The 14,437-nt window shown below is 57.9% G+C and overlaps 4 protein-coding genes across 4 annotated transcripts; 3 read left to right on the forward strand and 1 right to left on the reverse strand.

Annotated features, from left to right (window-relative positions):
• Positions 1-152: 152 nt before the first annotated feature.
• Positions 153-1,341, forward strand: MYCTH_2057781 (uncharacterized protein; the record flags this gene model as incomplete). Its single annotated transcript, XM_003661470.1, has 2 exons — positions 153-507; positions 593-1,341. The coding sequence occupies 2 exons, from the start codon at positions 153-155 to the stop codon at positions 1,339-1,341; spliced, it is 1,104 nt and encodes a 367-aa protein (XP_003661518.1).
• A 1,151-nt stretch (positions 1,342-2,492) lies between these two features.
• Positions 2,493-4,633, forward strand: MYCTH_2301014 (uncharacterized protein). Its single transcript, XM_003661471.1, has 3 exons — positions 2,493-2,779; positions 2,855-3,197; positions 3,297-4,633. Exons 1-3 carry the CDS (start codon positions 2,537-2,539, stop codon positions 4,250-4,252), a joined length of 1,542 nt encoding a protein of 513 aa, XP_003661519.1. The 5' UTR covers positions 2,493-2,536; the 3' UTR covers positions 4,253-4,633.
• A 137-nt stretch (positions 4,634-4,770) lies between these two features.
• MYCTH_100809 (uncharacterized protein) lies at positions 4,771-9,938 on the reverse strand (the record flags this gene model as incomplete). The annotated part of the gene is made up of 6 exons (XM_003661472.1): positions 4,771-5,034; positions 5,065-5,869; positions 6,341-6,375; positions 6,491-8,265; positions 8,445-8,529; positions 9,831-9,938. The coding sequence occupies 6 exons, from the start codon at positions 9,936-9,938 to the stop codon at positions 4,771-4,773; spliced, it is 3,072 nt and encodes a 1,023-aa protein (XP_003661520.1).
• Positions 9,939-11,390: 1,452 nt separating this feature from the next.
• MYCTH_2301019 (uncharacterized protein) lies at positions 11,391-13,491 on the forward strand. Its single transcript, XM_003661473.1, has one exon. It carries the CDS (start codon positions 11,820-11,822, stop codon positions 12,957-12,959), a length of 1,140 nt encoding a protein of 379 aa, XP_003661521.1. The 5' UTR covers positions 11,391-11,819; the 3' UTR covers positions 12,960-13,491.
• Positions 13,492-14,437: the final 946 nt, after the last annotated feature.

Genomic DNA, 14,437 nt, shown 5'->3' on the forward strand with positions numbered 1-14,437 from the left:
ACTGGCCGGTATTCTCGCCTTAATATATAGCACACATCGATCGACACAAAGGCGCGGCCTCTTTTCAGGGGTGTCCCATTGCCCTCCCACAGCCCCTTTTACCCGTACATTATCTGCTTGGTTACCCCCCCTCCCACCTTCTCCAATCCGCCATGCCTCCCAAGAGCCGCGAATATTATCTGACGACGAGCTCCAGCCGGGACTTTGCCTGGTTCCTCTTCAAGGCCGCCGGCGCCCGAACCCAGAGCAAGAAACTTGCGCCGCCCTCACCGAACGCCGTCCCTAAGGCTCGACGGGCAAAGATGGCGGAGCCAAAACTGGCACTTTTGCCCCCCGCCGAGGCCAAGGCGAGGAAACAGGCTCCTCCCCAATCCAGACCAGAGCCAGCCAAGCCGAGGAAGCAGGCCAAACCGAAGCGAGCTGGGCTGAAAAGCGTCGGCCTCTGGTCCGACTGGTACGTGAGCGAAGACCGCAGCTACTTCTGGCGAGCGAGAATGTCGCACAACGGTGGGTTTCTGCTGAGCCATCTTTCCCGTGCCTGTATGTAGCACGGAGAACCAGCAAACTGACGTGCCCCTCCCTCCCCCTCCAGAGACTTGGGATTACCAGTTCACCCCTGGATACCAAGAGCCCGCACCGGCCGACAAGATCACCCCCAACCCGTCCAGCGGCGAGTCCAGCCAGCCGCAGTCCCCCATCCCGGAGAAGCGCCCGGGCAGTTCCAACCCTAACGTGTCCCAGGGCCCTGCCTCGCCCAAGAGCTCACTGCGAACAATACTGACGACCTCGACCGGCCGCCCGACCGAAGACCTGTCCGCTTCAACCAGCAGGACGCTCGTCACGCTCCCTAAGGAGGTGGAGGACAGCAGCCAGTCCGGAACAGCGCCGGTGCCCCTGGCCGCCGAGACGAAAAAGAACCCGTCCGGGTCCGGGACCAAGAGCAACGAGGCCAGGCGCGCGAGCAGCACCAGAAGTCCGGTGCTGCGGCTCCTCCAGGAAGGGCGCAGCCGCAAGAACAGGGCCAGGGCGGAGGCGGCCAGATCTGGTGCCGACAACACCGCCGGTATGGGTATGCCCGACGCGGCAGATGTCACGGGCAAGAGGAAGCAACATCCAAGGGCCGCCCACGCCGGCAACGGAGGCAACGGCAGCGGAGCAGCCACCGTGGTGGCCGGAAACCGCACGTCGTCGGCATTTGCGAAGAAGCTGCGTGCCAAGGTCAAGTCGGAAAAGGAGCTCAAGGTGGACCCCAAGAAGAGGGTGAGGACGTGGTTGAAGGGAGTCGAGGTCGATTGGGCGCCGATCCCGTTGGACGCGCAGGGGTTTCCCATTTACCGATGACACCCTTCCTTTCCCCTTTCTTTCTTTCTTTCTTTCTTTCTTTCTTTCTTTCTTTCTTTCTTTCTTTCTTTCTTTGCATGCGCCACTAGTGTGGTGCTCCTTGGCTTATCTTGATCTCTTCCTCGCAAAGAACTGTATAACGCGTCTTCAGTGGTCTCAACGGGTTTCCCTTCCTCCTGGTCTAATCTATACCCCGTACTCCCACTCCCGCGTGTGCAACTGTGCAACCGTGAGACCCATGACCTACAGTTTCAGTTCGCCGGGGGGGGGGCGCTCTTGCTTGCTTCTTTCTGCGAGTGGTGGGCATCACTGCGCTTTTTTACTCTTTTCTCTCTTTTGGGATCCTTCTGGGTCCTGTGGTAAACCGTTTACCCATATACTGCGTAGGGCATCGATTTGGTTTACTGATCATCAATGTCTGGTGTATGTATGTACAGTATGTACTGTACATACATCCCAGCTTCGGAGCGAAAATGCAAGTGTGGTGGCTTCAGTAGTAGTTAGTTAATTAGTATGCGAAATTCGGAGAGATAGAGAGGGCCTAGAACCACAGGCCAACCAAGACTTCGGGCTGCTACGCCATGCCCCTGAGCATCCCGGGAAAGCACGAATTACATAGTACTGCGTCCGCCATAGTGTTTGTTACACTAACTCATCGCCCCCACCCCGTGGAACAGGCTCTGGGGTACCAAGAGATCAGGCTCGTGCTGCCTGCATTGCGTGCCAATGCCTTAGGTATAACTATTGCGCCAATGCCAAGAACGTACGTACATACATACCTGTGCATCTGCATGGTACCTGCATTTCGAGTGTCCTCTGAGATCGGAGAAGCAGATCATTTGATGATTCGATGCCTTACTCTGAGTAACTATACTCAGTAAACGTCGAAAGCAAGGGTCTTCCTGTAGCCTTCACAGCTCAGATAAGTCGCGCCGCAACAGCGTCTTGGCGGGACCCGGGATGGCCGTCGCCGATTGCGACAAGAGGCAGGTCCGATTACATGTAGTTACACAATGTTCCTGGCACCGCTTACTCGGTACCTGGGTAAGCGGATAGCTCCGCAATTACCTGGCCTCCACCCAGCCACCACGACCTACAATCATATTCCCACCCCGATACGGTTTCATCGATCGGCCAGCTAGTTAGCCAACTTTCGAGCTCAATCGCTTTCTCTCCCATCAATCCCAGAACAGTCATGACCCGCCACACTCCCGAGTTCCTGCGGGCGCGCAGCTCCAACCTCTCGCTGCGCTCCACGGCCTTGGAGCAGTCGACGGCCATGCGCCCCGACATCGTCATCGACAACACGATGGACGCCAAGGACCTGAGGCCCGAGGCCTTCACCAAGCCCTACCTCGAGTTCATGACCGAGAACCCGACCGTCTTCCACGCCGTCGATTACTTCAAGCAGAAGCTGCTCAAGGCCGGCTACAAGGAGGTTGGTCATGATCTGCGCTCTTCTTCCTAGGCGGCCGCGCCCCCGTTCGCCTCTAATAACCGCCCTTGTCTGCAGCTCTCGAGTCGCGACAGCTGGATCGGCAAGCTCGAGCCCGGCGGCAAGTACTTCACTACCCGCAACGGCAGCTCCATCATCGCCTTTGCCGTGGGCGCCTCCTACAAGCCCGGCAACGGCGTCGCCATGATCGCCGGCCACATAGACGCCCTGACTGCCCGCCTGAAGCCGACGAGCAAGAAGCCAAACACGCACGGCTACGTGCAGCTGGGCGTTGCCCAGTACGCCGGCGCCCTGAACGAGACGTGGTGGGACAGAGACCTGGGCATCGGCGGCCGCGTCATTGTGCGCGACCCGGACACGGGCAAGACGACCGTGAAGCTCGTCAAGCTCGACTGGCCTAGTACGTCCTGACCGATAAAACACCATCAAGGTTGTGTGTGGGTTGGGTTCATGCAGAGACCACACCGAACCAGCTAACCCCGAGTCTCTCAAACATCAGTCGCCCGCATCCCGACCCTGGCTCCCCACTTTGGCATCGGCATGACGGGCCACAACAACCGCGAGACCGAACTGGTACCCATCATCGGCCTCGATAACGGCGACCTCGACTCGGCGGCCGCCCCAGAACAGCCCCTCGGCGCCCCGGGCTCCTTCGTCTCCACCCAGCCCCCCAAGCTCGTCAAGCTGATCGCCAAGCAGCTCTCCATCTCGGACCCAAGCAGCATCCTCAACTGGGAGCTCGAGCTGTTCGACTCTCAGCCCGCCACCGTCGGCGGTCTCGACAGGGAGTTCATCTTTGCCGGCCGGATCGACGACAAGCTCTGCTCGTGGGCCGCCTTCATGGCCCTCCTGCACGCCAAGTCGGACCCCTCCGAGGGCAACATCAAGCTGGTCGCCCTCTTCGACGACGAGGAGATCGGCTCCCTCCTCCGCCAGGGCGCGCGCGGCAACTTCCTGCCCATCACCATCGAGCGCGCCGTCGAGGCCCTCGCCTCCGCGGCCAAGACCCCCTTCGGCCCGGGCCTGCTCGGCCAGACGTACGCCTCCTCCTTCCTCGTCTCGTCCGACGTCACCCACGCGGCCCACCCCAACTTCCCCCAGACCAACCTGGCCGGCCACTCGCCCCGCCTCAACGTCGGCGTCGCCCTCTGCGTCGACGCCTCGGCCCACATGACCACCGACAGCGTGAGCATGGCCATCCTGGACCGCGTCGCCGACCTGGCCGGCTGCGTCAACCAGCGCCACATGATCCGCAACGACTCCCGCTCCGGCGGCACCGTCGGCCCCATGCTCAGCGCCGCCATGGGCTGCAAGGCCGCCGACGTCGGCATCCCCCAGCTCAGCATGCACAGCATCCGCGCCACCACCGGCAGTCTCGACCCGGGCCTGGGCGTCAAGTTTTACAAGGGCTTCTTGGATCATTGGGATGCCGTCGACCGTGAGTGGCGGAACTAGAGGCTGAGGAGCGCACGCGCGTGTGTGTGACAGAGAGAGGGGAAGATGCGTGTGTAGGTGTGTTTTCTGAAATGAGGCATGCGTTGTATAGAGGAGATCTAATAGATACCAACCAATGGAAATGGATATATCATCATCATTCAGGCCGGGATGCGGCGGAGATATGGCGGCTCGATTGGTAGGTGATGGATGATATATATATATGTATATTATACATATAAACCGTGCGCTCAACTCGAACATGAAACACGTTGGATAACCAAGCTGCTGGGTATCGATGATGTCTTTCTCTTTTTTCCCCTGGGAATGCTATTTGCCCCCATGACCTCTATTTTACTCTAACAACCAAAGATGCTCCGGTCTATAACCCAGCTATGCAGAGAGAGTTGAAAGAAAAACCGGAATGAAAAGACCAGTCGCTTGCCCCGTATGCAATACAACAACAACCCCTTACAGTCCGTCCCCCTTTACCCCTTCGCACCTCGCGGGGCCCCTCTTCTAATCCGCCACTCTTCCTCCTACTCACCGCTGCCGTTACCCCTACCACCACCACCACCACCACCCCCCACACTATGAACACGACGATGATGTTGAAGACTGTGATGGCGATGGTGTTGAAGACTATGTTGGCGATGATGCTGATGATGATGGTGATGCCCAGCACCATCATTGTTATTGTCACCATGTTCGTTACCATCGTCATCGTCGTCGTCGTCGTCGTAGTCGCTCTTCAACTCCTCCATCTCGTCGTCTTCGCTCCCCAGGACGTCATCCACCTCCTCCTCCTCATCCGCGGCACCGCCACCGCCCACCGCTGCCCGCCGGTCGTCCCGCCCTGCCTCGGCGGCTGTCGGCCGCCGCTTCTCAAAGTCCTGCTTGTGCGCCTCCGCCATGGCCTGCAGGATCGACCGCTTGCCGACCGCGTCGGACAGCCGCCGGCGGAACGTGCCCGACCTGGCGACCGCCGCCGCCGCTCCCTCCTCGAGCGCCGTTGCCGTCACCTCCTGCGGCGCGGCGGCTCTCTCGCTACGCGGTGTGGGCGCCATAGTGGTGGTGGCGGCGGTGACCGGGCGCAGGGAGGAGGGAGTCGCTGCAGCTGCAGCTGCAGGCGTGGCTGCCGTGCCGGGTCTGTGGCGCAGGCTCGGCGTGGCGGCGGCTCCCGTGGTCGGCCGGCCGGCATCGTCGACCGCCGGCGCCAAGGCCGCTCCGGCCCCCACAGCTCCGGCGGTAGCGGTGGCGGCGGCTGCGGCTTGTTCGAGGCTGGGCCGCTGGACAAACTGCTCGAGGTGGTAGGGCAGGGGCGTGTCGCGGGCGGCCTTGTACTGGGCGACGTTGGCGCAGTGCTCGTTCTCGACGCGCAGCAGAGTCCACATGCCGCGGCGGACGATCTCGGCGAAGCTGGCCATGAAGGAGACGATGGTGCTGTGCTGCATGTCGTGCGTGAAGATGGCGTAGAAGATCCACGAGAAGCGCAGGATCGGGTCGAGGACCATGATGACATAGTAGATCCAGACGGGCCGGAGCGCCGTGATATCGCGTAAGAGCCGCTGCTGAGCGTTGGCTTGGAGGAGGGAGAAATCCATAAAGAGATCCCAGATTGCTGAAGAAGTCTCTAGTCTTAGTCGGCTGCATAAACGAAAGGAGGAGAGAGACGGGGACACTGAGGGAGGGCTCACAGCAGTACACGGCGTTGATGGAGGCAAACGCGATAAAGAAGCTCAGGTTGGTCCGGGTGTCGTCAATGCGGTAGAGACTGAGCCAGACCGCCGTCAGGATCGTCATGGTGTACTTGCCGCAGTTGACGAGGTGGGGAAACACATTCCGCGTGTCTCGGTAGCGCCTGATGCACTGGAGGGCGCGCCATATCGGGGGAAGGGCGGCAAAGAAGCCGAGAAGGCGAGAATGCGACGAGTTGCACTCGTCCGGATCGTTCCAGCTGCGTGCGTAGAGGCAGAAGAAGAGCTCGATGTTCTGCCAGGCGGTCAGCTAACAAGGGACGAGGCTTGAACAAGGGGAGGGCAGCGGGCGCGTACACAGGTGGCGTAGGTCAAGGAACACCAGATATCCCCGAGAAAGAAGTCCCGAAACTCGACTGGGTATAAACCCGACAGGAGGAGCCGATACTGTAGGGGTGGTTGTCAGCCAAAAAAAAAAAAAAAAAAAAAAAAAAAAAAAAAAAAAAAAAAAAAAAAAAGAGGGGTGAATGACTGGAGGTTCTCGGGAGGAAGGGTTGCTCACATGAGAGTACAAGAACCAGCGCCTAGCCTTGTGATGCAGTATCGGTGCCGGGAGAAAGATGATGACGAGAGAAATGCAAATGAGGATGACGGGGTAATACAGGTACAGCTCTTCCCAGTTGCCCGACCTCGAGAAGTTGAGCCAGAGGAAGACGCCGAACAGGGTGAAGAAGAAGCTGGGGAATTCGGCCACCTGCTTCCAGTCCAGAAAATTCCTGGCATCGAACTCGAAGATGAAGGGGTAGTTGACCTTATTCTTGGACCACATCCGGCAGTCGAGGGTGAACAAGCCGAAGAGGAGGAGGATGAGGAAGTAACTGCCATACAGCTGGAGGAGGTAGCCCGTCTGTTCGACAAAATCCTCGTCCTCGTGGCCGAGGAGGATCTCGGAGCCGTATATGAGCCCCTGAACGGCGAAGACGGAGCCGAGGCCGATCATCAGGCCGCTGCGGAACGCGCTGTCGGAGGAGTCCCCCTGACGTTTTTGCAGGGCTCGGAGCTTCCCGGCGGCGATCTTGTGGTTCCCTTTCTCAAAGTACCTGGCGTACAAATCTTCGACGGTGCGCAAGTGGCCGTCTAGGATGTCGCTATTGACGAACCAAGACTTGTTCACCTTCTCATTCATGTACCGGTAGGGCGGCCGGGCATTGACCGCCTTGTCGTACTTCTTGTTGAGCTTGCGGAACGCCGTCCGGTTCAGGAGGGCGTACGACTTGAGTAGCTCGAGACTGCGGTAGAACTCCTGCATGGCCAGTTTGAGTTTGCGCTTGGCGGTCCGGTACGGGACGTCGTTGGCCTGCTGTGGTCTCCGCACGTAGTCCCGGCCCACGTCCACCGTCTGGCTCTGGCCCGTCATGACGGGGGTCCTGGTCATCTTCTGGAGCTCCTCCGAGTTGGGCCCGGGCTTGATGAAGCGGTGTTTGAGCGGGCCGATCCAGGCTCGATTGCGGTCCTTGGGCCGCCCGTTGGCGTCTTCCTCCTCGCTGCGCCTGCTGCTGCGCGCCTGCTCTCTCCTCTTTCTCGACTCGGCAATCTCGGCGGTCCGTCTGTTGCGCATCTCGTGAAGCTGGGCGCGCAGTGCGGCCAGGCGCTCCGTCGCCTGATCTTCCTTCTCCTTGTAGAACGTCTCGATCTTGTCCAGCTCGCTGTCGAGAAATGCAAAGAAGTCGCGCTCGGCCGAGCGGACGTAGTCCAGGTTCTGCAACCCGATCTCGGCCCTGTTTGGCGTCTGCCTGGGCGCCGAGGAAGCGGTGGAGAAGAGCCGGGCAACACGCAGGCGCGGCGTTGGAGCTGTGCCTCTGGACCGGAAGGTGCGCAACGACGGGGAGGGGCGGCCCAACCTTGCTGCATCATCCGCCATAGTTGCGCTGCGCGGGAGTGGCATACGGTGCCATACGGGATCGCCCGTGTTGGAGGGAACCCGCATGGCGGGGGCCGGGAGTTCAAAGTCGTTCCTGTCGCTCTGGCGCGATGGCGATGGCCCAAAACTGCCATATTGTAGAGTGCTGCCCGGGGAGCTCGCCAACCCTGACCGCTCGTTTCCCCCGGGTGCATCGGCTGCGGATTTGCACCGGAACAGCGACGGATCTCCCGTCGAACTCCGGTTAGGCGTGAATTCATGATCTATGCCGAAGATGTTGGCCGGAGTTTTCGCCTGGGGTGCCTCGGTCCCCTTCCTGGTCAAGGTCGGCGTCGCATTGGCGCGGTTGATGGCGCGCGTGACGGCTTTGATGTGCTTTTTCCCGGCCTTGTAGTTTAAATATTTGGCCCGCCATTCTGCACCAAAAACATGCTTGTTAGCCCCAGAAACGTGTCTAAAACCCTTTGGCGATCGTTCCGCCGCCCAATGCTTGTCGCTCCCAGAAGCCGGCGCTGTCCAATAGCAGCCAGCGGCACAAACAAGTGATTCGACGCACAAACTGTCTCAGCGGACGAGAGGGGGAAAAGCTGCATACCTGGGACAGCGTCTTGGTCAAGCTCCTTTGCGAACCTTGGCGGCTGTGTCAGTCCACGATGCGGTCTCCCGTGTTTCACAAAAAACTTCGTCCGATCTTCTTACTTCATGACGTCAATCCCGACATTGCGTCGAGGAATGGCATATGACAGAAGGGCCTTTGCATGTGATGAACAATGAGAAAAAGCGGGCGCGTTTAGGAAGCGGAACCGGAAAGGTCGTGATCCATGGCTTGGTCCAATTCGCTGATCGTTTTAAAAGTCGAAGCGACTGGCTCCTTTTGAACGAAAATGAAAAGACGTTCGATAACCGACCAATTTAGATCCGTCTTGGAGTTTTTCTACCAGGTTTCCTTTCTTACTAGTAGTCTAGCTCCCAACTTCTTGGGAGCCCTGCAGCCTGCAGTGCGGCAGGACCAAGGTCTCCTCCCGAACCAACAGGTGAAGGATCCGCAAGCGAAGCTAGTGGGGCCAAGATGAAATGCTTGAACTAGTGTATATCCGGACTGTACTGCCGTTTGGGAAAGTTCCGCCGCTGTGGCTGTTGAGCCTGGGTCGCCTTTTGCAGGCCTCAATGTTCAGCAGTTCTCAAATACTATGTAGTAGCTTCTGCCATCTCAGCGGGTACCAGGTCTCAGGTCCACTAAACTACGTAGACATCCCGGCCAAACTCTACCATTCTCGGTCCAGAGGTAGGAAAAGCACAAGTGGATGATTGTTCCCGACCTGAATCGGGTCGCGAGGATGGGACCAGGGATGGTGCAAGGTTCCATCCGCACATTACAAGTACGGATTACTCTGCAACAACACCTCCGGAGGCCGATGATGCCGCAACCGCACCTGACTTAGGCTTGATGTGTGCAGGTTTGAGCAGGCCAATTAGAGGCTTCCTGTCCACCGTCTGCCGGTCATATTGATAAGTATGGAGTAGCTATGGAAGGCAGTCTTGTTCCGAAATCTCAGCCGCTCCCCCCCCCCCCCGCGGCTTTCCCCCCGTTCTCCCCTTGGTCAAAGCAAGAATTCAACCCTCTTGTACGTCGGGGGCCAGGATCCGTCATCGGGCACCATCATCCCTGATGTGCATACTGTAATTGTGCGTTTGGCGACACGCAGGTGGAGCGCCAAACCCAGCTTTACTTCTTCACGGCCTCGGGGATGACCGAGCCGGCTGTTTCCTAATTGGAGCATTAGTACAGCAAATCCCACAGTAATCCGCACAACCTAGGTATTCCATCGGGTTCCTGCTCTAAATACGGATTCCTAGGTACAACATTGCCCAATGTACGACAACTTTTGCACTTAAACTGGTACATCGAAGTATCAAGCCCAGTGTAACGGGATACAATGTAACTAATGCTGCGTACTTACACCCCGCCATACATACTTACACCAGAGTACGCGACTACGCCAATCCCACCGAAACGCGAATTGCAGGCCCAAAGAGGCACCACGCCCGTTTTTTTGGAAGCAACACCGGTGCCTGGCTCCCGGGCCATGCCGATCCCGTGCGTCGGAGCGTGGCAGGGAGTGGATCGGATAAGGGCGGCGACCCCCGCACATTGGAGGCCTTGCGGGGCTTCGCTTCTCGCGCGCGTGTGCTAGCAAGACACGGGGAGGCAATAACGTTATCATTGGTCAGAGTCCGCGCATTTTCAGCCCCGACAAACAGCCACTCGCGCGACTGAGCATGTCGGCTGGTGCTGTGACACGAACTGCTTTTGGCAAGATATTTGTCTCGCGGCGCCGCCTCCCTCCATCCGGGAACGGTGGCCAGTCGGATGCCAAGCGTAAGATCTTCCGCTCTGGCGGTAAGGCGCACCACCAAGCAGGTGCTGCAGGGCGCGCAGCCTACACCCACAAAGCAAGCGGGTGGATGGATTGCCCGCCCACTTGAGCGGCGGAGAATTGCGTGCCGTGGTTGCTCCAACCGTGCCTTGCTGTCAGCTTCGTGCCGAGATTTGTTAAGCCAGAAGGTCGACAGGCTGTTTTTGTAGCGTACAACCGTAGATTTGGGGAGTAGGTAGGTATCTTATATAAGGTAGTATATAGGTAATTTGAGTATCTTTGTAGGTAGACGGTGCTAACGTATAAAGTTACAAACTGACGGTATGAGTGTGCCGCCTAGGTATACTATATTCCGCACATATAAGCGCACGGCCGCTTCTTCCTGACGTTGGTTGTGCGAAGAAAAAAGGCACGTTGCATTTGCCCTGTGCCTCAGCAACCTTGTTTTCGAGAGCTGCCATAAATATAATCAATATTGTGGCGGATGATTATGTAGGATGCTGAGCCATAGCCATCTTAGGCTCCAACATCCGCCATAAAAATTAAAGATTTCCTCATTGCATCATAGAAGATGATGGTTTTCGACGTTGATCACAGTGGATGGCAAGCGCCATTCGATGTGACCCCACCCCACCTCACATTGCCTAACCCCACCCGACGTTCAGCTGCAGAGAGCATCTACCAGGTTCGTCATACCGACGAGCGCGATCCAACCCGCAAAGCTGCTACCTGAGGTTTGCACGAAGCATCCAGCATCGCGCGACCATCTCTCTTCGGCCCACTGCTCCGCATTGGTGGTTATCCTCAACACCCCAGACACCACTACTTCTTCACCGTGCCTTGCGAAGTAGACGGACAGATTGGGGTCGGCGTCGAAACGCGCGCAATTTTTTTTCCCTCAAGTTCGCCCGGCGCTTGTTGGTTGACATAGCTAGCGCTGCCCGATCGCTCCGTGCTCAACACAACTTAGCGCTCCGTGGACCGGGCTCTCGGCCGCACAGGGAGTTTCGGCCCCAACTCCAGCTCGCTCACCTCAAACGCCTCTGGAGAAGACCAAAGAAACTCGCAGCAGACATCTGCTTGGCCACTTCCGACCAGCGGATCATTTGGGGCTCGGACAAGGAAGGAACATCGAGGAAATCATAGAGGCCAAGCCGGGTTTGTCAGGCCGAACAGACTGCCTGATTCCCACATATAGCATCATCGGACCAGGGCCGGGGATGCAACGTGGGAGCCGCCAAGGCTCGACGGGAACTTCTGCTTTCTGACCTTTTCTGGGCGCGTCGTTTCTCCTCTTGTCGAACAAACACTTGCGCTCTAACACCGGCGACCCCTCTTTTTAAAACTCCTAGACCATCTTGAGGAGATTGGCTGTTCTACTCCACCAGCAGATTGTTATTCTCCGTCAATTGCGTGGTTGCTTGCACGGCCGTGGACCACTCGAGATCCTCCTCGAGCGCATGCACCCGACCTAACTAAAGACCAACCAACCAGCTGCCTTGCGAACAGAGAGATCAACCCCTGAGGTGACCGCGCTGCGACCCGCGCCTCGACATCAGTGTCCGTCAGTGGTCTAGCGACCATCTCCCAACATGTCTCAGAGATGGCCGGCCGATCCGGCGTATGACGATCCGTATGCTCGCAACCGCGCGCCGCCGATGGAGCCTGCTAGCAATGCGTCCTACACCCACAGTCGCACGCGGACGACCTCCTCTAATACGTTTCCGGCGGGTATGCAAGGGCCTCCTTTCCAGCCAAACCCTTATCAGCCACCAATGCATCTCGCCCAACCCCCGGTCAACCACCAGAGACGGTCAGCCAGCGTCAACACGTTCAGTACCGTTTCGAGCGGCGGGATGGTTCCGCCGGCAGCGTACAGGACATCGCCGACATTAGAAGTCAGAAGATCTACCTCGAGCCGCTCGGGGGGAGCGACTGGCTCGCCACAGCCCAGCTATGTCGCGCTTCTCCGGAAGCAGAAAGCGACGGTATGGTGCGATCGCGCGCAGCATGAAGACCCCAGGCTACAAGCACAACAGAGGGCCGCAAAGATGCGAGCATACCGCGAGATCGCGGGAGCGAGCAGCGGCCTGGGGCTGGGCCTCGTCGGCACGGGACGCACTGCGACCGGCCTGAGCTCCGCAGGAGGGAAGGTGGCGGCCAAGATCCGCCATCACGGCAAACCCACCGTGATCGGTTACTCGCCAAACAGCGACTTCAACGGGGTGGGCGGCGTCCCTCTTCGCCTGAGTGCTACGGAGGTAGAGGGCGAGGAGAGCGATGAGGACGACGCCGCCATTCAAAGGCAGAATCACCGGAGGACCGGCAGTTCCGGGCGCAACAGCACGTCGAGCGCCAGGCGAGCCATGCCGTACCGCTCGTCTGGAGGCCTCGGCCCCGCAGGTGGAGCCACAAAATGGAGCCCCGGCGGCACCCCAGATCGGACCGGTTCCCTGGTAGGGATCAAGTCGAGCGACCAGTCGCCCCCGGCAGACGACGCGGCCAGCGGGACGGCCAAGAGTTTCGGCAGTGGTAGCAGCAACGAACGGCTCGACAATGTCCCAGAACTCAACGGCGCCTCCTCTCATCTGGCCAACAACAGCAAGAGGAACGCCACCGTGGCGCGCGAGAAGAGCGTCAAGAGCGTCGAAGAGCTGAAGCGACGGGGTAGCGTGGATGAGCGGACCATGACCTTGACCGCGGGCCGGCTGTACATTGCCAACCCCGACTAATAATTACACGTCGATGGATATGGGGCGAGCGAGAGGGACAGGATCCTTCCGGCTCGGGCATTGACGGTCTGGTTTTTCTTGCTTGTTACATCGGCCATTTGTTTTTTTTTTTTTTTTCCTTCCGTCATTTTAGTCCATGCATATTTCTTCCGGCGCTGGAGGATGTGGCTAGGTAACTACAATCGTTCGAACTCTGTCATTGAAACATTATGCGTCTTTTCCTATCTCACGGCCGCTTGTTACTTTTGCATGCCGTTTTTCTGTCTAATAATACCCAGAGGAGGAGGAGGAGGAGGAGGAGGATGAGAAGTGGGATGGGGATGGAGTAAGGTCACGTATTTAGGGCGTGTTTACAAAGCCGCTGAAAACGCTGGACGCTTCCAGAACAGGGGAGGTTCATTTGGAGTCGAGATACCAGCAATACCAATTGAAGGAATGCAGTTACCCGGACCATCAAGCGGATACATATGCCTTGGCAAAATCTCCTCTTCCCGTGATGTCAACACTCGCACAGGAATGTCTTGACCCCCCCCCCCCCCGACCCACGCTTCTAAGCATGGTCTGATGCGGTGTCATAGCCAGGGGATCTAATGACGACAGAACCTGATCTCGTCCCGGGCCGGGCTGCGTCGGAAACTTGGTAGTGTTGGAAGGTGGGAGTCTCAATCTTTTGGTCAGGCCAGGCCTCGGAAGCCGATCCTACGTATAGGAGCCCGTGTTAACGTCCGGCTCGTTTCCGGGATCATGGCCTTGCATGCGAAGCGGTTTCGTCACCGAAATTCATCAACGTGCTAAGCCAATAACCATATTGGGCATGTTAAGCGCAGGGAACCGTAGTGTACTGTGTATGTACAGTTGCGTCTGGTCGTGTCACGTTCCATGTCCGCCTCGAACATTCTGGCCATGACAACATATTAATATGCGGACCTTTTTTGCCAGTGATTCTGTCTGCCTCCCTGCAACCGCACCGATTAACCAACACCTCGGCCCGGGTGGCGTCCTATGAGTTCACTTTCACTTGCTAAGCGTTTGACCGGGCACAACCGGGATCGAAGAGGAGCCCGAGTATCTTCGCGTGGAATTGCTACAGCTCTCTCTCTCTCTCGTCCTATTCATCCACCGATTCTGTCATTCCTCATTGTTTCAAGGTAGAAGTATACAGTTCAACAAAAACCGTTGTCCGAATTATGAGTATAATAACCTACCAAGATACTACTAGTATGCCTCTAAATGCTGACTTATTCGGCAATAACGAGAGTGCACAAGCCTCCAATACGGCAGTGACAAGCAATTGTTTCATCAACCATGACGAAATCCGTAGTACGGACGGCATCTGTAGTCCGTACTGTATTCCGTCGTTGGTTGGCCGCGCAAGCCACATCATGCGCCACATCAATTTACTCTGTAATGACGCGTGACGCGCCTAGGAGAAAGAAGTCGCGTGTGAAACGCGTTTCCCCAGACTCGCACCACAAGCT

The sequence above is a fragment of the Thermothelomyces thermophilus genome, chromosome 2 (genome assembly GCF_000226095.1).
Source record: "Thermothelomyces thermophilus ATCC 42464 chromosome 2, complete sequence".
In the NCBI taxonomy this organism is placed as follows: domain Eukaryota; kingdom Fungi; phylum Ascomycota; class Sordariomycetes; order Sordariales; family Chaetomiaceae; genus Thermothelomyces; species Thermothelomyces thermophilus.

Bases quoted from the DNA above. Each gene is read 5' to 3' on its own strand.
- MYCTH_2301014 (XM_003661471.1), top strand. From the start codon at position 2,537: ATGACCCGCCACACTCCCGAGTTCCTGCGGGCGCGCAGCTCCAACCTC. The intron at 2,780-2,854 runs GTTGGTCATGAT...CCTTGTCTGCAG, and splicing joins TCAAGGCCGGCTACAAGGAG to CTCTCGAGTCGCGACAGCTG. The intron at 3,198-3,296 runs GTACGTCCTGAC...CTCAAACATCAG, and splicing joins CGTCAAGCTCGACTGGCCTA to TCGCCCGCATCCCGACCCTG.
- MYCTH_2301019 (XM_003661473.1), top strand. From the start codon at position 11,820: ATGTCTCAGAGATGGCCGGCCGATCCGGCGTATGACGATCCGTATGCT.